This window comes from Schistocerca americana, chromosome 7, assembly GCF_021461395.2.
Source record: "Schistocerca americana isolate TAMUIC-IGC-003095 chromosome 7, iqSchAmer2.1, whole genome shotgun sequence".
Lineage (NCBI taxonomy): Eukaryota > Metazoa > Arthropoda > Insecta > Orthoptera > Acrididae > Schistocerca > Schistocerca americana.
In genome coordinates this window covers 341,575,139-341,597,987 of record NC_060125.1, presented here as the reverse complement: position 1 = coordinate 341,597,987, position 22,849 = coordinate 341,575,139, and the positions used below count along the sequence as shown (strand labels likewise).

The 22,849-nt window shown below is 43.8% G+C and overlaps 1 protein-coding gene across 1 annotated transcript in view; it reads right to left on the bottom strand.

Moving 5' to 3' along the window:
- Positions 1-22,849, bottom strand: part of LOC124621776 (sorbitol dehydrogenase-like) — an 83,647-nt gene that overhangs the window by 40,672 nt on the left and 20,126 nt on the right. The window contains exon 2 of the mRNA XM_047147212.1: positions 22,461-22,494. Within this exon, the coding sequence (XP_047003168.1) occupies positions 22,461-22,494 (34 nt within the window). The remainder of the gene's footprint in view (positions 1-22,460; positions 22,495-22,849) is intronic.

Sequence of the window (22,849 nt, the reverse complement as noted above, 5' to 3'; positions counted from 1 at the left end):
TTTCCCAGCATTGTTCAGTAGCGTCAATACCCTGTTTACAGAGATAATCATGTATTCTTGTTTCTCTGACATGTTCTACATCCTGGAGGATCTCCTCACTACAGATCTATTGGAACAAAACATAAGCGTCATCAATTGTCGTCTACTGTGTATTTCATCTCTCCATTTTTCACAAATCTCTTACCATTAACTTATTTATTCAAGTTTGGAAACAGAAAATAATCAGAGGGGACTAAATCTGCTGAACAGGGTACACGAGGGAGCAATGCAAATTTAACTATTGATTTTCACCTTGGTGATAATGTATGCGTGATATGGTGCATTGTCATGCTGAAACAAAACTTTCTTTCTCGTTAAATGCAGCCATTTTTGCTTGATTTCATCATTCAAATGCTGCAATAAGTTTGCATAATACTCGCCACTGGTTGCTAATCATTTTCAATATAATCAATTAAAATTGTGCCACCTGTATCCCAAAAAACTGATGCCATGACCTAGCATGCAGAATAACTGTCTTTGCCTTCTAGGGAGCCAATCCTCTCCTTTCAGTCCATTGTAAAAAATAGCAGCCACCAATGGATGTTGTAGCCCTTGACATTCATTACTGGACCATCTAAAATTGTAAGGCTAAACCTGTGTTTCAAAATTGTTTCCACAGCCTGTGATCAACAGAAAGATCAGTATTCAACCACTAGATCACTGAAGTCTGGGTTCTCCATTCTTCTTCCAGTAGTTAATACATTGCTGCAATTCATCGAAGTCGTTTGTCATGGTAGCTTATTTCTTATGTTTAGTACGAATTCTAACTAAACCAAACATATTTTTGACTATGACATATTTTTATTTCATACATCACTCCTCATTTTTCCACTGTCTTTGCTACTAAAAAACCAGATAATAAAAGCCAGACAATTTCATACGCTATTTTAAAGACCTATTTTGCAAACAAGTGAATATACGATTTGAAAACACTTTAAATAAATAATTTACTTTTTAGCCACTGTTTACATTTCCTGTATTCCCACATTACTCCCCAACACCATGTATGGGTGTCATTCAATTATGCCTGCCAGCTGGGCAGGACATTTCACACACAGCTTGATCTTATATCTTCGTATGGCACTTGGAAACACTTCGTATCTTGGTTAGTTGGCAGCTGATTCAGTGGTTTTGGATGCTCATATGCTTCTTCATCATCAGGAAGAAAATGAGCTGGCTTCAGTCAATCAATAGAAATGACATTTAGTTTATCTTTTGTCTTATGGTAAAGAACCATGAATCAAGATGAAAATCAGTAATGAACTCACAAATATACTGGAAACGATTTAGTCACACTGGTGAAGCCTTTTCATTAATCTGGTTGAATTCGTAAGTTCTGTGTATACAGAAAATGTTGTTCCTTGCAAAAGATATCCAACATTTTATTGATAATAAGTAAATACTGAGTATTTCTGAATCATGAATTAAATAATTATTATGGCCAAGGGAAAACATTGAAAAGGAGCAAAAAGGCTTCCAGATTCCATAGTGTTTCTGTTGTAAGGCTGCTCCTGACGCAAAGTTTGATGCATCCACAAACAATGCAAGCAAGTCCATGCTCCACGCTTGGGAAAGTTAGTAGGGAAGTTCGGGCAATATATTCCCCACATGTTTCAAATTGTTCTGTTGCCTCTGGTATCTAGTCAATGTGTATTTTGTTATTTTTCTTTCTTCCCTTCCAATAGTCATATAGAAGTGCTTGGTTTTGTACAGCATGTTTTATATGGCTTCATTCACCTCCATAGCTGAGAAGTCAGCGTGGCTGAGTGCCGTGTGGAGGACTTGGGTTCGATTTCTGGTGCTACCAAGGATTTTTCCTTTGTGGGCAGACGGGGATGGGGTGCTTCCAGCCTTGTGAGACCAACTGAGGACCTACTCAATCCATTAGTAGCAGTTCAGAGGTCAAGAGCCTGAAAATGATTAGGAGAGTGGTGTGATGACCACATGCCCTCCCATACTGCACCCAAAAACGCCACTGGCGGAGGAGACACAGCCCAATTGGCCTGCCTATAACCAGATAGCTCAACTTTCAAATGTTGGCGATAGAAGTTAGGCATGCCAAGAAATGCTCTCCGATTTTTCACTGTTCCTGGACGGCAATGGTCTGTACTGTCGGCAAATCTGGTCTGGTGTCTTCTGCCGTAATGATGTATCCCAAAAAACTTATTTTCTGAGTGCCAAACACAGATTTTTCAAGATTAATGCTCGGACCATACGTATCAAAACATTCGAAAGGTGCAGTTAAGTGTTTCAAGTCTTCTTCCTCTGAACTAGATGCAGTCTGAATGTCCTCTTTGTTGGCAGAACATAAATTTAATCTTTGCAGTACTTCGTTAACAAATTTCCGAAATTTGCTTAATTTGAATGGTATGAAACTAAATTCTTCGAGGGTAAACGGAGTTGTAATTGCAGTTGTTTGTTCATCTTCTTCCGCAAGTGAGATCTGATAATACGCTTTTCAGAAATCTAACTTCGAAAATATAATACACACGTCAAACAAAATTTCGCATAAACCCAGTTCCCAGAACTCTTGAAGATAGATTCTCACTGTGGGTATTGTAGCACAGATACAGTCCCTTTGACTGTTCAGAGATCTCACTAAACCCAACAAAAGATGTAAACAACCATGCATGAGCAGCCATATTAGATATATGGGCAGTCGCAGAGGGTGGGCTTACTGGTAGTTGGGAGCTCCAACGTCAGGCGCGTAATGGGGCCCCTTAGGGAAATGGCAGCAAGAGAGGGGAAGAAAACCAATGTGCACTCCGTGTGCATACCGGGGGGAGTCATTCCAGATGTGGAAAGGGTCCTTCCGGATGCCATGAAGGGTACAGGGTGCACCCATCTGCAGGTGGTCGCTCATGTCGGCACCAATGATGTGTGTCGCTATGGATCGGAGGAAATCCTCTCTGGCTTCCGGCGGCTATCTGATTTGATGAAGACTGCCAGTCTCGCTAGCGGGATGAAAGCAGAGCTCACCATCTGCAGCATCGTCGACAGGACTGACTGTGGACCTTTGGTACAGAGCCGAGTGGAGGGTCTGAATCAGAGGCTGAGACGGTTCTGCGACCGTGTGGGCTGCAGATTCCTCGACTTGCGCCATAGGGTGATGGGGTTTCGGGTTCCGCTGGATAGGTCAGGAGTCCACTACACGCAACAAGCGGCTACACGGGTAGCAGGGGTTGTGTGGCGTGGGCTGGGCGGTTTTTTAGGTTAGATGGCCTTGGGCAAGTACAGAAAGGGCAACAGCCTCAACGGGTGCGGGGCAAAGTCAGGACATGCGGGGACCAAGCAGCAATCGGTATTGTAATTGTCAACTGTCGAAGCTGCGTTGGTAAAGTACCGGAACTTCAAGCGCTGATAGAAAGCACCGAAGCTGAAATCGTTATAGGTACAGAAAGCTGGCTTAAGCCAGAGATAAATTCTGCCGAAATTTTTACAAAGGTACAGACGGTGTTTAGAAAGGATAGATTGCATGCAACCGGTGGTGGAGTGTTCATCGCTGTTAGTAGTAGTTTATCCTGTAGTGAAGTAGAAGTGGATAGTTCCTGTGAATTATTATGGGTGGAGGTTACACTAAACAACCGAACTAGGTTAATAATTGGCTCCTTTTACCGACCTCCCGACTCAGCAGCATTAGTGGCAGAACAACTGAGAGAAAATTTGGAATACATTTCACATAAATTTTCTCAGCATGTTATAGTCTTAGGTGGAGATTTCAATTTACCAGTTATAGACTGGGACACTCAGATGTTTAGGACGGGTGGTAGGGACAGAGCATCGAGTGACATTATACTGAGTGCACTATCCGAAAATTACCTCGAGCAATTAAACAGAGAACCGACTCGTGGAGATAACATATTGGACCTACTTATAACAAACAGACCCGAACTTTTCGAATCTGTATGTACAGAACAGGGAATCAGTGATCATAAGGCCGTTGCAGCATCCCTGAATATGGAAGTTAATAGGAATATAAAAAAAAGGGAGGAAGGTTTATCTGTTTAGCAAGAGTAATAGAAGGCAGATTTCAGACTACCTAACAGATCAAAACGAAAATTTCTGTTCCGACACTGACAATGTTGAGTGTTTATGGAAAAAGTTCAAGGCAATCGTAAAATGCGTTTTAGACAGGTACGTGCCGAGTAAAACTGTGAGGGACGGGAAAAACCCACCGTGGTACAACAACAATGTTAGGAAACTACTGCGAAAGCAAAGAGAGCTCCACTCCAAGTTTAAACGCAGCCAAAACCTCTCAGACAAACAGAAGCTAAACGATGTCAAAGTTAGCGTAAGGAGGGCTATGCGTGAAGCGTTCATTGAATTCGAAAGTAAAATTCTATGTACCGACTTGACAGAAAATCCTAGGAAGTTCTGGTCGTACGTTAAATCAGTAAGTGGCTCGAAACAGCATATCCAGACACTACGGGATGATGATGGCATTGAAACAGAGGATGACACGCGTAAAGCTGAAATACTAAACACCTTTTTCCAAAGCTGTTTCACAGAGGAAGACCGCACTGCAGTTCCTTCTCTAAATCCTCGCACAAACGAAAAAATGGCTGACATCGAAATAAGTGTCCAAGGAATAGAAAAGCAACTGGAATCACTCAATAGAGGAAAGTCCACTGGACCTGACGGGATACCAACTCGATTCTACACAGAGTACGCGAAAGAACTTGCCCCCCTTCTAACAGCCGTGTACCGCAAGTCTCTAGAGGAACGGAGGGTTCCAAATGATTGGAAAAGAGCACAGATAGTCCCAGTCTTCAAGAAGGGTCGTCGAGCAGATGCGCAAAACTATAGACCTATATCTCTTACGTCGATCTCTTGTAGAATTTTAGAACATGTTTTTTGCTCGCGTATCATGTCATTTCTGGAAACCCAGAATCTACTATGTAGGAATCAACATGGATTCCGGAAACAGCGATCGTGTGAGACCCAACTCGCCTTATTTGTTCATGAGACCCAGAAAATATTAGATACAGGCTCCCAGGTAGATGCTATTTTTCTTGACTTCCGGAAGGCGTTCGATACAGTTCCGCACTGTCGCCTGATAAACAAAGTAAGAGCCTACGGAATATCAGACCAGCTGTGTGGCTGGATTGAACAGTTTTTAGCAAACAGAACACAGCATGTTGTTATCAATGGAGAGACGTCTACAGACGTTAAAGTAACCTCTGGCGTGCCACAGGGGAGTGTTATGGGACCATTGCTTTTCACAATATATATAAATGACTTAGTAGATAGTGTCGGAAGTTCCATGCGGCTTTCCGCGGATGATGCTGTAGTATACAGAGAAGTTGCTGCATTAGAAAATTGTAGCGAAATACAGGAAGATCTGCAGCGGATAGGCACTTGGTGCAGGGAGTGGCAACTGACCCTTAACATAGACAAATGTAATGTATTGCGAATACATAGAAAGAAGGATCCTTTATTGTATGATTATATGATAGCGGAACAAACACTGGTAGCAGTTACTTCTGTAAAATATCTGGGAGTATGCGTACGGAACGATTTGAAGTGGAATGATCATATAAAACTAATTGTTGGTAAGGCGGGTACCAGGTTGAGATTCATTGGGAGAGTGCTTAGAAAATGTAGTCCATCAACAAAGGAGGTGGCTTACAAAACACTCGTTCGACCTATACTTGAGTATTGCTCATCAGTGTGGGATCCGTACCAGGTCGGGTTGACGGAGGAGATAGAGAAGATCCAAAGAAGAGCGGCGCGTTTCGTCACTGGGTTATTTGGTAACCGTGATAGCGTTACGGAGATGTTTAATAAGCTCAAGTGGCAGACTCTGCAAGAGAGGCGCTCTGCATCGCGGTGTAGCTTGCTCGCCAGGTTTCGAGAGGGTGCGTTTCTGGATGAGGTATCGAATATATTGCTTCCCCCTACTTATACTTCCCGAGGAGATCACGAATGTAAAATTAGAGAGATTAGAGCGCGCACGGAGGCTTTCAGACAGTCGTTCTTCCCGCGAACCATACGCGACTGGAACAGGAAAGGGAGGTAATGACAGTGGCACGTAAAGTGCCCTCCGCCACACACCGTTGGGTGGCTTGCGGAGTATCAATGTAGATGTAGATGTAGGAGGTCCGACAGCCGATCAGTTCCAGTCGTTTCACCAGGAAGGAGGTACACGGCTCGTCTTGTCTGTAGTTCAACCATGCCTAGATGGTCAATACCGCGGTTCAATCGTGACTGCATTGTTACTTTGTGTCAGGAAGGGTTCTCAACAAGTGAAGTGTCCAGGCGTCTCAGAGTGAACGAAAGCGATGTTGTTCAGACATGGGCGAGATACAGAGAGACAGGAACAGTCGATTACATGCCTCGCTCAGGCCGCCCATGGACTACTAGTGCAGTGCGTGACCGCTACCTACGGATTATGGCTCGGAGGAACCCTGACAGCAATGCCACCATGTTGAATAATGCTTTTCGTGCAGCCACAGGACGTTGTGTTACGACTCCAATGTGCGCAACTTCACTCCCGAAGTCCATGGCGATGTCCACCTTTGCAACCACGACACCATGCAGTGCAGTACAGATGGGCCCAACAACATGCCGAGTGGACCGCTCAGGATTGGCATCACGTTCTCTTCACCGATGGGTGTCACATATGCCTTCAACGAGACAGTCGTCAGAGATGTGTTTGGAGGCAACCCGGTCATGCTGAACCCCTTAGACACACTGTCCAGCGAGTGCACCAAGGTGGAGTTTCCCCGCTGTTTTGGGGTGGCATTATGTGGGGTCGACGTACGCCGCTGGTGGTGGTCATGGAAGGGGCCTTAATGGCTGTACGATACGTGAATGCCATCCTCCGACTGATAGTGCAACCATATAGGCAGCATATTGGCGTGACATTCGTCTTCATGGACGACAATTCGCTCCCCCATCGTGCACATCTTGTGAATGACTTCCTTCAGACATAAATCCTATCGAACATACCTGGGATAGATTGAAAAGGGCTGTTTATGGACGACGTGAGCTACCAACCACTCTGAGGGATATACGTCGAATCCTCGTTGAGGAGTGGGACAATCTGGACCAACAGTGGCTCGATGAACTTGTGGATAGTATACCACGACGAATACAGGCATGCGTCAATGCAAGAGGACGTACTACTGCGTTTTAGAGGTACTGATGTGTACTGCAATCTGGACCACCACCTCTAAAGGTCTCGCTGTGTGGTGGTACAACATGCAACGTGTGGTTTCCACGAGCAACAAAAAGGGTGGAAATGATGTTTATGTTGATCTCTATTCCAATCTTGTGTACAGGTTCCGGAACTCGCGGAACCGAGGTGAAGCAAAACTTTTTTTGATGTGTGTATTTTCTTTTCATGACGGATCATGCTGATACCTATTCGTGAAACTGAATAGATATCTGTGAGGGTATAGTCATTTAGACGGCGACAGTCTCCATAAACACGACAGTGGCCCTCTGGTTTTGTGACCAAGTTTAGAAGACAGGCCCACTGCGGTTTAGATCGATGAATAATGTAGTGGTTTCATATTTACTAGATTTCTTGTTTCGCAATATACAGTTTGTGAGGATCTAATCTACGAGACTTGCATAAGGCTAGAGGGCCACTAGATACTGAGATATAATGCTGAACACAGTGTTTTACTTCTTTTAGCTCGACACAGCGTTTCGTTAACTCAAAAAAATTTCTTCAAAATTTCGGAAAAGTCGCAGCAGATATGAAATAAATTAAGCGAATCTGCTGCTTCAATAAATGTTACATTCCCTTTCGTTTCCAACTGAGTGTTGTTAATAACATTTTGTTTTCAACATCGACGAGGATGTGAAAATTATGACAAAAATAGGCGTCTAAACATGCCTTTTGACGTACCGTACCTGATAATGACCATTGACAATAACGTCTTAATTCGAGGTCAGTATTCAGCAACTTTAAGCCACAGACTGGAATTGGAGACCTATTTGCTGCAAACAGTTTCTATGCAGCCGCTTTATCCTCACCATCTTTTTGTTACTGGTAGGACAGACATCTGCTCCGCTGACTACCACTAACAAGAGCTCTGCAGTATTATCTTCAACAGACAAGCGATTATTGCCAGCATGTAACAACATCTGTGGTAAAACATTCCCGTTCACCCGATTTTCCCGTTAGCAGCGCTGGACACATTATTTTGGCTTGCAATCAGTGCCAAAAGGAAAATGGCAGTAACAGTGTTCTTTGTCTTTGTGTTTCTGCTTCTGTTACGAGAACGTTGTCACGTTTGATTTCCAATGCGTCTTAGCACTCTTAGTTGACTTTCTTGTTCGTCGATTCATGCGCGCAACTCATCTAACTGTAACGTAGAACTTGTAGCTGATGACAACTTCTGTAATGCAACTGACTGAACTTCATTAACTGATCGTATGCCCATCACTCAGGCTGCCATGAAAGTCAATTTATCTACACCTTCTTCAGAAATAGTTAAAATATGGCTGGGAAGTTAGTCTGACAATGAAGTTTTCAGAATACTTTTATTGACTTTTTTCCCAGTATAACCTCATTTCATTGTTAACAAAAGTTAAACTGGGTTCCATTTCGCCTAACTGCAGTTCACTGATTAATCTTTATGTTTGTCGCTCTTCATTCTCCAGAATGAGTCCCTCTGTAGCTAAGGAATATTAATTTGACTCGGAACTAGCAGCAAAATTCCATACGTTTACAGCAAATCGTGGCTCCGGTTGCGTTAAAACCATGTCCAGACACATTAATGTGACCACCTGTCAAAAGTCTGAATAATCACCTGTTGCAGCGCGGACCGCTGCGGCAACTCCAGGAAGAGTCAGTGGGGTCCTGGAAGGTACTGACAAATGTGGAGCCATGCCGACTCCAGTGCTGTGGCCAGCTGCACTAAGTTTTTCGGTTGAGGATCCAAGGTGCGAAGAGTCCCATCGAGATAGTCCCACATACTGTCGATTGGATTAAAATCGGGGAGTTTAGAGGCCAGGGGAATAACGCTCCTACTGGTGCTCTTCGAACCACACATGTACACTACGAGGTGTGTGACACACTGCATTGTCCTGCTGGTAGGTGCCATGTGCATGTAGGGGTGGACATGGTCCCCAAGGATAGAGGCATACTTGTGTTGACTCATTGCGCCTTCCAGAATGACGAGTTCGCCTCGGGAATGCCACGAAAACATTCCCCAGATCATAACGTTCCCTCGTTTACACGCCAATGGCCGTCGGTCCAGTGGAACATAAAACTTGATTCATCTGGAAAGGTCATCAGTCGCCATTCAGTGAACGTCCAGTTGCCATATTAGTGCGCAAAATACAGCCTTCATTGCCGATGAACAACAGTCGGCAGCCTGAAGCAGAGGATCAACGTTCGCTGAATGCTCATTGAGGAGACACTGTGGGCAGCCCGTTGGTTCATCTGGGTCGTCAGTTGCTCAACAATTGCCTGTCTATGTCCTCGTACACATCTCCATAGCCATTGTCCACCCCTGTCATCTATGGCCCATGATGCACCACAGCTATCTCGGCGCGCCAGTTTTGGGTAGCACCATTTTGCCAAGTACAATATGTTAACCATGGCGGCATGCGAACAATTTACAAGCTTCCACCCCTGACCCGAAAGATACGATGATGCCCTTTTGCACGTCAGACGTATCACTCCGTTTCTGCGTTACGACAGTGACTGTAATGTTCTCGGCATCTCCTCCTTTCCCCCCACCGCCCCCTACACGCCCACTCCCCACACACTTCACATATCCTCCATTACTAGTGCTGCCACCTGCGTTCTGTGAGCGGTTATTGCACGCTAATGTCGAACATAGGCGATGGGTCACATTAATGGGACTGGACTACGTAAACAACTAAACTGTGCAGTTTCAGTTGTTATGCGAGGCGATAAGAAATTATTCTTCACCTTGGTATAAACAGATTTAGGGTTTCCAAACACAAAATGGCGGCAATTTCATACTGCCGTAGTCCATGCCAACTTTTCCTAGAGCTGTAGCGTTTTTGTTAGGAGTGTCTATAGTCTTCATTTTCTATCATGTTTTCTTGATCACGTCGGGGTCACTACTCTTGGGAGTTTATTCCTTATGTTTAGTGTGAAGTCTAACTAAACCGAACACCGTTTTTTACTGCAAAACTATTTCACAATCCACTTTTCCGAAATCTTTGCTCCTAAAAAATCAGAATGTTGACAGGGTAATGGACAGACTTTGATACACTTTTTTCTCAGTAAACCAAGTGAACATAAAATTTGGAACTGTTTAAAAAAAAGTTACTGGTTAGTAACTTTACATTTTCTATATTTCCCCACAGTTATGTTGGTTGTCTTCTCTCCCTTCCCAACACCGATTAATCACTGAAACACGCCAATTCGTGTTAAGTAAAAATTTTCCAAGTGAATTGGCAGCGCTGTTGGTTTTTTATGCAGTGGCGTTCACCAACACTGCAATATTCGCCACTTTCTTGAGCGCTACTCCAGACTGTCCCTATGTAATGCTGTTTTTCCGAGTCCCCCCCGTCCCGTCCCAGTACGGAAACCTGTGTATACTTCAGAATCTATATCATTTCAAGCAATTTCTCCACCGCACCGAAAAGTTGGGTTTTCGTTCATTAAATAAGTTGCATAGTTGCATAGTTGCATAGTTAATGAGATTTTAAGTGCCAATAAAACGCACTGAATCCGGTACAGGTATCTGTATTAACACAACATGTACGGACAAGCAAATTCTTAATGTCTACGTGTTGCTATCTGGCGACTGGAAGAGCTGTTATCGAAGAAAAGTAACGTTTACTTACTATGCAGATTATTTCGGGGTGTGACGACCGTGTGACACGAAAGTACTTCTGTAATCTGTGCCAAGGTATCGCTGATAACGCAAAAGGCAGCTCGAGTACTATTCTCACATCAGCATCGAACGGTAGCATTGTGCGTTATCGCGAGAAGGTGCTTTAAGCAATGACCCTGGGGAAATTTCCATTTAGTATAGACGTTCATTTATGTTTGATTACAACATCTTTCATTACGCCATCTGTAAAGAACAGGTGAAATCAGGCATTTACCAGAAACACTTTGGCGCAGATAACGCAGAAGTAAAAGAATCTGATGGGCGTGTAACCCTCTCCACACTTAAGGGAACACGATCCATTTACATCTTATCTACTATCGTGATCATTTCCAAGACAGTGTAGTAGGTACATTTACTGAGGACTGTTTCGTGTGTGTCGGCCGGATAGGCCGAGCGGTTCTAGGCGCTACAGTCTGGAACCGCGCGACCGCTACGGTCGCAGATTCGAATCCTGCCTCGGGCATGGATGTATGTGATCTCCTTAGGTTAGTTAGGTATAAGTAGTTCTAAGTTCTAGGGGACTGATGACCATAGATGTTAAGTCCCATAGTGCTCAGAGCCATTTGAACCATTTGAAACGTGACCGTACTTGAGTTGAGAATTGTTCCATTTTGCGGGGCGGGGTAGCCGTGCGGTCTTTGGCGCCTTGCTACGGTTCGCGGGGCTGTCCTCCGTCGGAGGTTCGAATCCTCCCTCGGGCATGGGTGTGTGTGTTGTCCTTAGCGTAAGTTAGGTCAAGTTAGATTAAGTAGCGTTCAAGCCCAGTGACCGATGACCTCAGCAGCTTGGTCTCATAGAACTTCCCACAAATTTCCAAATTTGATCCACTTAAAATGTTACAAAACAATATCCCCTGATGAAAACACTTAAGAAACATACAATTTTGTATTGGACGATAGGCGACTAAAAGTGTATGAAATAACTGACGCTACAGGCGTAACAGAAGAAAGAGAGTGGCGTACTGTACACGAAGAACTAACTACGAGATAGATCGGCGTCAGGCAGCTACAGGGTTTTGAGAAAAATATCGAAAAACCGCGAGGAACGCATGCTTGAACATACAGTGAATGCAGATGCTAGTCAAGTCTGGAGGTTGCACTGTTGTATCTTACCACGAACGGTACCTGTGCGATGTCTTCAATGCGGTGTGTAGGACGTGTTCAGAACATAATTTGAGTGGTTATGAGTGCTTTATATCGGACGTTAGCAAACTGTTAAGGTCGTATAGTGCGTGCTTCCGTAAACAAGGGTGCTGGAAGTGTTTGATGTTTCAAGAGGTTCAAATGGCTCTGAGCACTATGGGACTTAACATCTGATGTCATCATTCCCCTAGAACTTAGAACTACTTAAACCTAACTAACCTAAGGACATCACACACATCCATGCCCGAGGCAGGATTCGAACCTGCGACCGTAGCGGTCCCGCGGTTCCAGGCTGTAGCGCCTAGAACCGCTCGGCCACAACGGCCGGCGGGTTTCAAGAGGCGCCATTTCGAAGCTCGAAAGCGGAAAAACATCGTCCCCAAGTCACAACGCAGTCGGAAGTGTGTGCTGAGTGATGGCGGACAGACAGTCTGCGAAAGTTACTCCACAACTGAATGTCGCAGTCGTGAACAGAGCACAAAAACAACACGAAAGGATTCCATACGCAGGGCGTGCTGTGTTTTCAAAACCAGTCACCAGTGATGCAAATGCCCATTTCCGTAACAAGAAAACATGGTGCAGAAGCCAAAAAACTAGGACTATGGAGGAATGGAAGAAATTCATTTGACCGGATGGTCTTCTTTCACTCGGTTTACGATTTCTAGCCGAGTTTACGTCCAAAGGATGAAACATGGAGGGGGTTGGGTGACTATCGGAGCAGCCATATAGTCATATTCCAAGAGTCCTATTTTTACTCTGCAACGTCTTGTTCCTGCCAAGAATTATGTGACCATTTTGGCTCATCAGGTCTATACTACAGTACAACTGATTATGCGTTTCAAGAATGACAGGGCCCCTGTTCACACATCTTGCATCGTCCAGGACTGGTTTTGTAAGCACGAGAACGAATTGTCGCATCCCCCGTGGCCGCAACAATGACCAGTTGTCAATATTATTGAACCTTTGTGATCTAGCTTGGAGAGGAGAGTGCTTGATCGCTATCCACCTGCATCATCATTACCTCAACTTGCCACTATTTCGCTGGAAGAATGCTATAAGACTAGTTTGAAAACCGTAGAGGACCTGTATTTATCACTCCGAGACGACTGGAAGCTGTTTTAAATGTCAACGCCTTTCCTACATCGTCTTAGAAATGGTAATGTGTTTTTTGTGTTTCCACATTTTTGTAAAGCCCCTGCAGGTGCCATACTTGTTCGATACTGACCAATAGCAAATGCGAAACTGAATTCTCAGCATTATTTAAGGAGCTTTAAAAAGAATTAAGCCGATTATCCTCCAAGGATTTGATAGTGAGGATGGTACTGGTACGTAAGCGGCATGAGAAGCGGAAATGCAATCAAGGAGCAGTGGCCCACCTCAAAGGAGTAGGAGTAAATTCCATTAGCCGAAAACGGTAAGTCTAATGTTCTCTGTGATCACAGGAATTTGTCATATTGATTGCCAATAATAATTGACTCATAGTACCCAAATTGTCCGTTCTGACTGAAGGCTAAAATACAAACGAAGAAGCCTGGTTTGGACAAGAAAAATTATCTTTTTTCTGTATTGTGTACTTGCTCACAGAGGTTTTTAGATGACTGGCAGACAGAGGGCTTTGATGTATGAACTGATGCGTCATCCACCCTGTTCATCAGGTTTGTCACCGTCTGATTCTCACTTCTTCCTACCCCAAAAGAAATCTGTTTCTGTAAAACGTTTCGAACCAAAATAAAAAGGTTATGCCGTAGTATGTGAGTAATAAGGTAGCACTCCAGAAATGGAGTCTGCTCAACGGAAAACTGATATATTAAGCACATGCATCTAGAAATGAAAAGTAGCGAAAAATAAGAGCATTTGTAACTAAAACCGTTGTCTTTTATTGCACGCACTCTCTCTCTCTCTCTCTCTCTCTCTCTCTCTCTCTCTCTCTCTCTCGCTGACTCCCTTTAAGTACTGCCACATTGTATCCATGCAACAGTGATCTGCCTAGGCAGAAACGTCAATTTCCACGAGACTTTACTTTTACTTCCCAGTAAGATGGTGTTTACGTCGTTCTGGGAAGAATAGTAAATATCGTCTCGAACGCAATAACTGAATACTATCATATGAACCGTCATGAGCTCAGCAAGATTCTGCACCGCTTGGCAGAGAAAAGTGCAACACCATAAAGAAATCATTAGAGGGATGTAAGGGATGTAAAATTGCTTCCACAAACGAATAATAATGGCCAAAAACAGCAAATCATTGTCACGTCACCAATTTATTTAGAAGGTATTGTGGAACTGAAATAAAAATCTGCTCTGGAGATCGAATCAGAGAGAAATGTGGAGCCTTTCTGAAGCACTATCTGATAGGTTGTGTCGATGCTACAAGTTAACTGATACTACTGTCGAGAATGGTGGCACAATGCCCGAGTCAGTACAAACACACACATCACTAGACATACGAGGGGATATCGTAAAGTTATCATTATCTCCCGGACATTATTACGCTATATTGATAAAATTTTATCAATATTATCATCGAGCGCCCAGGGCATGATGTTCAAAATTTCAATTAATTGTGTCCTTTTTTGTTACAGGGAGTGTCAAATTTCACTGAGGAGTAAAATGGAGAAAATTGAGGCTCATAGTGTGATGAAGTTCCTGAATTTGAAAGCTAGCAGTGCCCGAGAAATCTGTGATGAGATGTCGGCTGTTTATGGAAATGATTGCCCCTCTTATGGCTCTACTGCGAAGTGGAAAAGATGTTCAAATGCCTAAATGTGTGTGAAATCTTATGGGACTTAACTGCTAAGATCATCAGTCCCTAAGCTTACACACTACTTAACCTAAATTGTCCTAAGGGCAAACACACACACCCATGCCCGAGGGAGGACTCGAACCTCCGCCAGGACCAGTCGCACAGTCGAAGTGGAAAAGAAATTTCCAAAGTGGTTACATGCCTCTGACAGAAGAGCCAAATGCAAAGTCAGCCGGGGGTAGTCATGCCTTCAGTTTTTTGGGACTATCGTGGAGTCATCTTCACGTACTATCTTGCCAAGGGCAAACCATCGCTGGCAGATATAGGAGCAATCTTCTGGAGAAGTTACGAGAAGCTCTGATTAAGAAACGCCGCGTATGCTCTCCGGAGGCGTTCGTCGTCTGGCTGACACTGCACTGGCTTACGTTTCAGTTGATAAAATGAAGGTATGTGGCGATGAGATCTCGCAACGTCCGCCTTAATCTTCCAATCTCGAGCCAGGTTACTTTTACTGTTCCGAGAAATGAAGAATCCGTTGTGTGGTCGTCGATCTGACGACGTAGATAACGCCATTAATGAAGTGGAAAGGTGATTTAAGGCAAAATCTGCAGACTTTTACAATCAACGCATTCGTAAGGTCAAGAAACGATGGGAGGGTCGTATAAAACTGCATAATGACAACGTAGAGAAGAATTAACAACAAAAATCAATACAAACTCTCTATCACATTTTGTAATGCAACAAACAACGTCGTGTGGTTTAGTGCTGTCTTAATGTGTAATACGAGGTCGGATTTAATTTTGAACTCTACAACTCGAGTGTGCTCTCAATTTCTGGAGATCGAGATAGTCCCACAGCGCCCTCATAAATTAATTACCTGTTTTAAATGAAATTAACACAGACCAGATAAACAATTCCGCCTCACTTATAACCAGTCTGAAGCAAGCTCTAAGCAATCATCAGACCACGTCTAGTCTTACATAATCTTAGAGAAAACATCTCGTCAGAAGATACACTGGTGTCCAAAATTAAAGCAACAAACCGAAATTTTGCAAGTTTGCATTTACTTTGCGACAGAACAGTATAATCATGTAGAAACAGTATAGAGAATACAGAACGTAAACAACTCAACATGCATAACGGTAGACAAAAATGTTCTTTGTTTTTTCCAACTTAACGGATTTACACACACATTAATGTGCTCAGGACGGGGTTTGACCACGTCTGGCAGCAATACAGACGTGACGAACGATGGGGCATGCTGTGAATCATGTTATCAATCTCATGGTGAGGCAATAACGTACATTCTTCCTGCAACGCTTCCCGCAAGTCTTAGAGAGTGGTTGGTGGATGCTGACGAGATGCAACCCGTGTCCCTAGTGCATCCCAGATATGCTGTATGGGATTCAAATCGGGGTAACAAGTAGGCCACGCTATGCTGCGATGGTGTACTCAACGACGAACCTGGGTGCACGAATGGCAAAACGTAATTTTTTCGGATGAATCCAGGTTCTGTTTACAGCATCATGATGGTCGCATCCGTGTTTGGCGACATCGCGGTGAACGCACATTGGGAGCGTGTATTCGTCATCGCCATACTGGCGTATCACCCGGTGTGATGGTATGGGGTGCCATTGGTTACACGTCTTGGTCGCCTCTTATTCCCATTGACGGCACTTTGAACAGTTTACGTTACATTTCAGATGTGTTAAGACCCGTGGCTCTACCATTCATTCTATCCCTTCGAAACCATACATTTCAGTAGGATAATGCACGACCGCGTGTTGCAGGTCCCGTGCGGACCTTTCTGGATACAGAAAATGTTCGACTACTGCCCTGGCCAGCACATTCTCCAGATCTCTCACCAATTGAAAACGTCTGGTCAATGGTGGCCGAGCAACTGGCTCGTCACAATACGCCAGTCACTACTCTCGATGAACTGAGGTATCGTGTTGAAGCTGCATGGGCAGCTGTACCTGTACACGCCATCAAAGCTCTGTTTGACTCAATGCACAGGCGTATCAAGGCCGCTATTACGGCCAGAGGTGGTTGTTCTGGGTACTGATTTCTCAGGATCTATGCACCCAAATTGCATGAAAACGTAATCACATGTCAGTTCTAGTATAATATATTTGTCCAATGAATACCCGTTTATCATCTGCATTTCTTCTTGGTGTAACAATTTTAATGGCCAGTAGTGTAGAAGTGGCAACTGCTCTTAAATGTTCAGAACGTAGTTTTATCTCCCCTAGAAAGCTTGTAACGTGCTTAGTTCTACAGCAAGCAACTGACGTCTGCGAAAAGCGAGGAGTTGTTTATGTCTGGCGACGAAGACAATGCCACGTAGCCGCTGAAGTGTGAATTTCTTAGACAAACAAAATGACAAAACCTAATGAGAAATTCTTCACGCATATGCTACGTCTCAAGTTTTCTTTCACTTTTAAAACGAAATCAGTCATAATAAGTTACTAAAATTTATACTCAATAACCGCAATATATTTCGGAAACTAAGCTCTGATTAAGGGACCCGAGTGTTTTTTAATTCGTCGTCATAGCGCCCATGCACTTAATGCTGTTAAAATTTTTGCAGATTTGTCCTACTTTCGCTGGTTAGTACTGCATTCTAACTTTACACTTTACTTTCTACTGTGATTAAGTAAAGTTTAGCTTTCGAAATGAATGTCTGGAGGAAAATAGACGTGTGAACCGGGAAGCTACAATGAGGATTGAGTAGGATTAAAAAAAGGTGGACGACGAAAGTCAGTTAACAAAGGACAACGGAGAATTGGGGGAGAGAGTCTAGTTGGTATGATTTGGATTTTCTTGCACTTGATTGTTTGAAACTGGAATACTCAGACTAAAACTTTTAGACATAAGCGTTTCGTGTAACATTTATTTCGTAGTTCAGGTCCCTATCGTCAGATCCATGTAATGAAGGTGCGCATCTGACGAGTCCTTGGAACAAGAAGCATCAAACTGAAAACAATAATGTGACTTTTGCAATTTTGGTCTATTTTCATAGTGATTTAGGAATCCGCTTTTGCATAGATGGGATTATTCACCAGTAAAGTACACTTTCTTTCTTTCACTAGTGTCATGTCCCCTGCTGGCGCAGGGTCGGCTTTGTTAGGAACGGATTTGGCAAGGTTAGTGGAAAGGGGTGGCCGGATGCCCTTCCTGCTGCCACCCCGTACCCCCCCTCCCTCCCCCCCCCCCCCTCGGGACTGAATTAGTGTACCCCTGCCGTCTGCAACTAGTGTAATTCATGGAATAGTGCGAACGTGTTCAGATGTCTGGGAGTCGTGTAACTGAGGCGGAACGTGGGGACCAGCCCAGTATTCACCTAGCGGGATGTGGAAAACCGCCTAAAAGCCACATCCAGACTGGCCGGCACACAGGCCCTCGTCGTAGATTCGATCCGGGGCTGGTGCGCCTACCCGAGTCCAGGAAGCAGCGCGTTAGCGCGCAAGGCTACCCTGGCGGGTTCAGCAGTAAAGTACACTCTAAGGAAAAAAAAGGACGCACCACGAATGAATTATCTGAATGGGACGGAAATCGGTAGATGTGATGTAAATGTACAGGTAAATAAATTGTCACAATTTCAGAGTCCACCCCCGGTAGCTGAGTGGTCAGCGTGACAGAATGTCAATCCTAAGGGCCCGGGTTCGATTCCCGGCTGGGTCGGAGATTTACTCCGCTCAGGGACTGGATGTTGCGTTGTCCTGATCATCATCATTTCATCTCCATCGACGCGCAAGTCGCCGAACTGGCGTCAAATCGAAAGACTTGCACCAGGCGAACGGTCTAACCGACGGGAGGCCCTCGTCACACGACATTATTATTATCATCACAATTTCAGAAACATTGGGTGATTTCTTCAAGAGAAACAGCTTCACTAATCGAGCAAAAAATACCACGTTGGTCTACCTGTGACCCTTATGCAAGCAATTTATCGTGCCAAATACCGTCGAGTTGGTACATTAGGTCATCAAAATCCCGAGCTGGTTGGAGGGTCCTGCCCATAGTGCTGCCAAAGTTCTCAATTGGGGAGTACTGAGCGATCTTGCTGGCCAATGCAGGATTTTCAAAAACGAAGGCAAACTAGAAAGTTTCGCCGGGTATAGGCGGATATTATCTTGCTGAAATGTAAGCTCACAATGGCTTGCCTTACCGCTGTGCTGTAAAGGCGCCGAGCGCCGCGGATGACAACCAAAGGGTGCCTGCTGTGAAAAGAAATGGCGCTGCAGAGCATAACTCATGGTTGTCGGGCCGTATGGCGGGTGACAGTCAGGTAGCTATGCTACTGCTGTCCGGGGCGTCTCTAGACACGTTCTTCAGCCTGGAATCTCACAGACTGGAGTAGAGCTATCTTCATTTATCAGTCGCATTTCGAATTCAGCCCCAATGACGAGCGAAGAAGTGTCTGGAGACGCCCCAGAAAGCGATAGATAGCAACCTGATGCCGGCCATACGGCTGGACAACCAGGTCTGGCAAAAAGATTAAGAAACGCTTATGCAGCCACTTGCAGCAGAGCGGTACGTTGACGATATTCTACGCCCCGTTTTGATGCCTTTCAGGGTGAGACATCCTGGGCTTACATTTCAGCAAGATAATGTCCGCCCGTACCCAGCAAGAGTTTCTAGTTTGTCTTCGTGTTTGCCAAACCCTATCTTGGCCAGCATGGTCACCGGGTCTCTACCCAATTGTGGAATTTTGGAGCATTATGGGCAGGGTCTTCCAAACAGCTCTGTCGTTTGACGATCTAACGTGCCAGCTGGTCGAGATATGGCACAATATCCCTCAAGAGAACATCCAACAACTCTGTCAAACAATGCCAAGCCGAATAACTTACTGCACAAGGGCCAGGAGTAGACCAATGTGTTGTTCATTTGCTGAACTAATGAAGCTCTTTCTTTTAAATAAATCAGCCAGCGTTTCTGAATTTATAAACATTTGTTTATCTATACACGTTCATCACGTCCACCGATTTCTGTCCCATTCGGATATTTCCTTCGTGGTGGCTCAAATGGCTCTGAGTACTTTGGGACTTAACTTCTGAGGTCATCAGTCCCCTATAACAGAAGTAAACCTAACTAACCTAAGGACATCACACACATTCATGCCCGCGGCAGGATTCGAACTTGCGACCGTAGCAGCAGCGCGGGTCCGGACTGAAGCGCCTAGAGCCGCTCGGCCACAGCGGCCGGCCCTCTATAACACAAACCGAGGTTCACAAGATTAGGGAAATACGGGAAGTTCGAATAGGTTTCCATATAGGCTGCGGTGTTACAGATTATGAATTCAGCTGTAATTAGCTCAACGATGAGAGACGCTTTGCTTATGTAACATACGTATCTGATAAAACAACGGAAACCCCTGGCAGAAGAGGCAAAAAGATTAAGAAAGGCTTACGCAGCCTCTCATCTGTGACCAACAGATCACAGCAGCTTGAAACATAAGTAACGATTTCATCATCATACGCAGCTGACGAAGTCTCAGATAAGCGACCCTCTTTCAAGTATCTCCTGTTGAGATTGCATCTGATAAGCAAATCACTGGCGAAACGAAATGTTTAGATAAGATGCAAACGTAATTCGGAGATGACAATCGTGAAAAGGCTATGTTCACTGGAGAGAAATAGAAAATAAATTGGCAAGTAAGAATTGGACTCTCGTTTTGAGGGTTCCGTACAAACTTCATTACGTACACAGACAGTTCATCTATCCTGAGAATCGAAAAGCTGTACTATTTTTGCTTGTCATCGACATTGATACTGGCAAGATATCCGCGTAGAGGGAATTCCAAAAGTTTAGAGAATGTTCTAATTTTAAGTTTGAAGTCGAATAACAAATGACAAGAAATATGTTTTCGCGTGCTTTAACAACAAATTAACAATTTTATGTTTTTTTTCCATTTCTTGTTCTGTGAAACATGGCTTCTTGCCAAATTTCATGATTACAGTTCAACGGGGATTACCCATAGGTTATGAAGAGTGAGTTTTTAAGTATCAACATGTGTGACAAATGAGCGTATCTTTTGATTGCATTGACTTAAAAGCTTCAGTTATTTACTCTGCCAACAAAAAGGGTGCTTAACATCGGACAGGCAGGCAGGCGGATGGACAACAAAGGGATCTTATAATGGTTCCGTTTTTACCAACTGAAGTACGAACCCTGAAAACGAACAAAAATGATGCCCACATCCCTCACTTTCATATTGGTGCCGTCATAAAAACAATTTTTAATGATTTTGGTCTTTAATATTTTCTAGCAACCCGGCCCGACTTCGCACAAAAACGCATTGCGTATATACGGCCAGACGCCTAGATGACTTGTGTGGCGTAGCGTATTTTGCCTAGGGGTCCACTGCATAGAGTTGCGACTAAATTTCAGAGAAAAACGACAAGTGAAAAGTATCATCGCATTCGTATAACATACGCGATGTAAAGTAGCGCAAGGCAGGAAATCTGTCTGGAGGCATGAATGTTACTTGTTGCATATCGAACTGTCGATCCCATAGCAATTCTGGGGGCACATCGTGACGAAAGTGATGCTTTACAACGAATGTAAATATTGAATGCAAATCGTGGGTGTGTATGCGTGGGCGTGATTCACTATGTATCGAAGGCTGGCTGACGTGGCACAAATAAAACAAAAAAAATAAGAAAAAACGCGCATGAAGTACATATTTAGCTGGTGTTGCAAGTGCTGCTCTTGTGAAGCTTAGTACGCCCTGTGATGAAGTGGTGAGACCCATTGCCACAGTTATTTGTCGCGGACTCTTTTTTGCTGACTATTTCCGCCGTGCTACGCAAAGAATTGTGTCCACATCTAAATTTGATTCAATGAAGGCAGAAAGCTGAAACTTGAGTCATTTGCTGAGCTGTTGAAAGTACGTACTGTACGTAAACTGAGTAAAGTTGTTGAAGTTGTTTTTTTTCGGAAAACGTGTCACCTGTAGCAAAAAAAATTAACCACCTCATAGTTCGGATTCTAGTGTTTTCTTTTACGCTATGCAGTTGTTCTCAAACGATTGTAGGTACTCTACTGGTAAAAAAATTTGATTATTTCAAATTGTTAGTCTCATTTCACAGCCTGATGATGAAGTGGATATCTTTCGCTTATTGGCCATATTTATTAGGACAGTTCAAAAGATAAGAAATTCACTCCTCATTGTTCGAAGAGTCTGCAGTTAAGGGTGCGAGTTGCGATTGCTTATCTGACAGAAGCAGAAACTGGAAGTCTGATATTGTCGTCATGTTTCGAAATACGTACGTCCACATAATTGAGGGGCGAATGTTAGGTTAAAAGGTGGCGTGAGAAAAAAAAGAAGACCCAGCTAGGATTCGAGCTGACAACCGTCGGTTTCCTACCACATTCTGTAGCACTACCAGCCCTCTACAACAGATGCGAATTAGACCCCTCTCGTCGCGTTCTCGAGGCATTACCGTTTTCTCGTATTATGGCAGTTGTTCAGTAGGTGGCAATGGCATCGTTTTCACAACTTAACTTTTATCCATCATAATTCAGACAATTTGTACGAAATATTTATAAATTATGTATAAAAACCTTCCTCGTGAATCACTGTATTTATTAGCCAAAATCAGCTCCAATTCCTTACAGCAATTCATCAGATTAGCCTGCATATACAGACGGACACGAGAAGGCGACATCAATTTATTATATAGAGAAGATAGAGACTCACCATTTTCCTTCGGCTCCGGGATTGGCCACTCTTCCTGCAACACAGACAGCAACCACTTAATGGCTTCGTTACGTAATTTTTCTTAGCCATGCAATCAGATCGTTCGGTTCTTTTCTTTTCCCACTTTTATATCTTGTTTCTAGAGATACGTTTATCTAGTGACACTATAAGAATTACTCTGGCAAAACAGAAATTATGGGATAAACCTTAGTGAAGTAGTGAAAACAACAGTTTGCGGACGCATTTATAAGGCGGGTTATAAAGAGATGACTTAAAATTAAGGAGCACGAATGAATCATTATTATGGGATCTACCTTGGAGGTAAAATGGATGTTCAGAATGATTCGACCCAGGAATATAGTGTTAAAATCATTATTACCCACTACTGG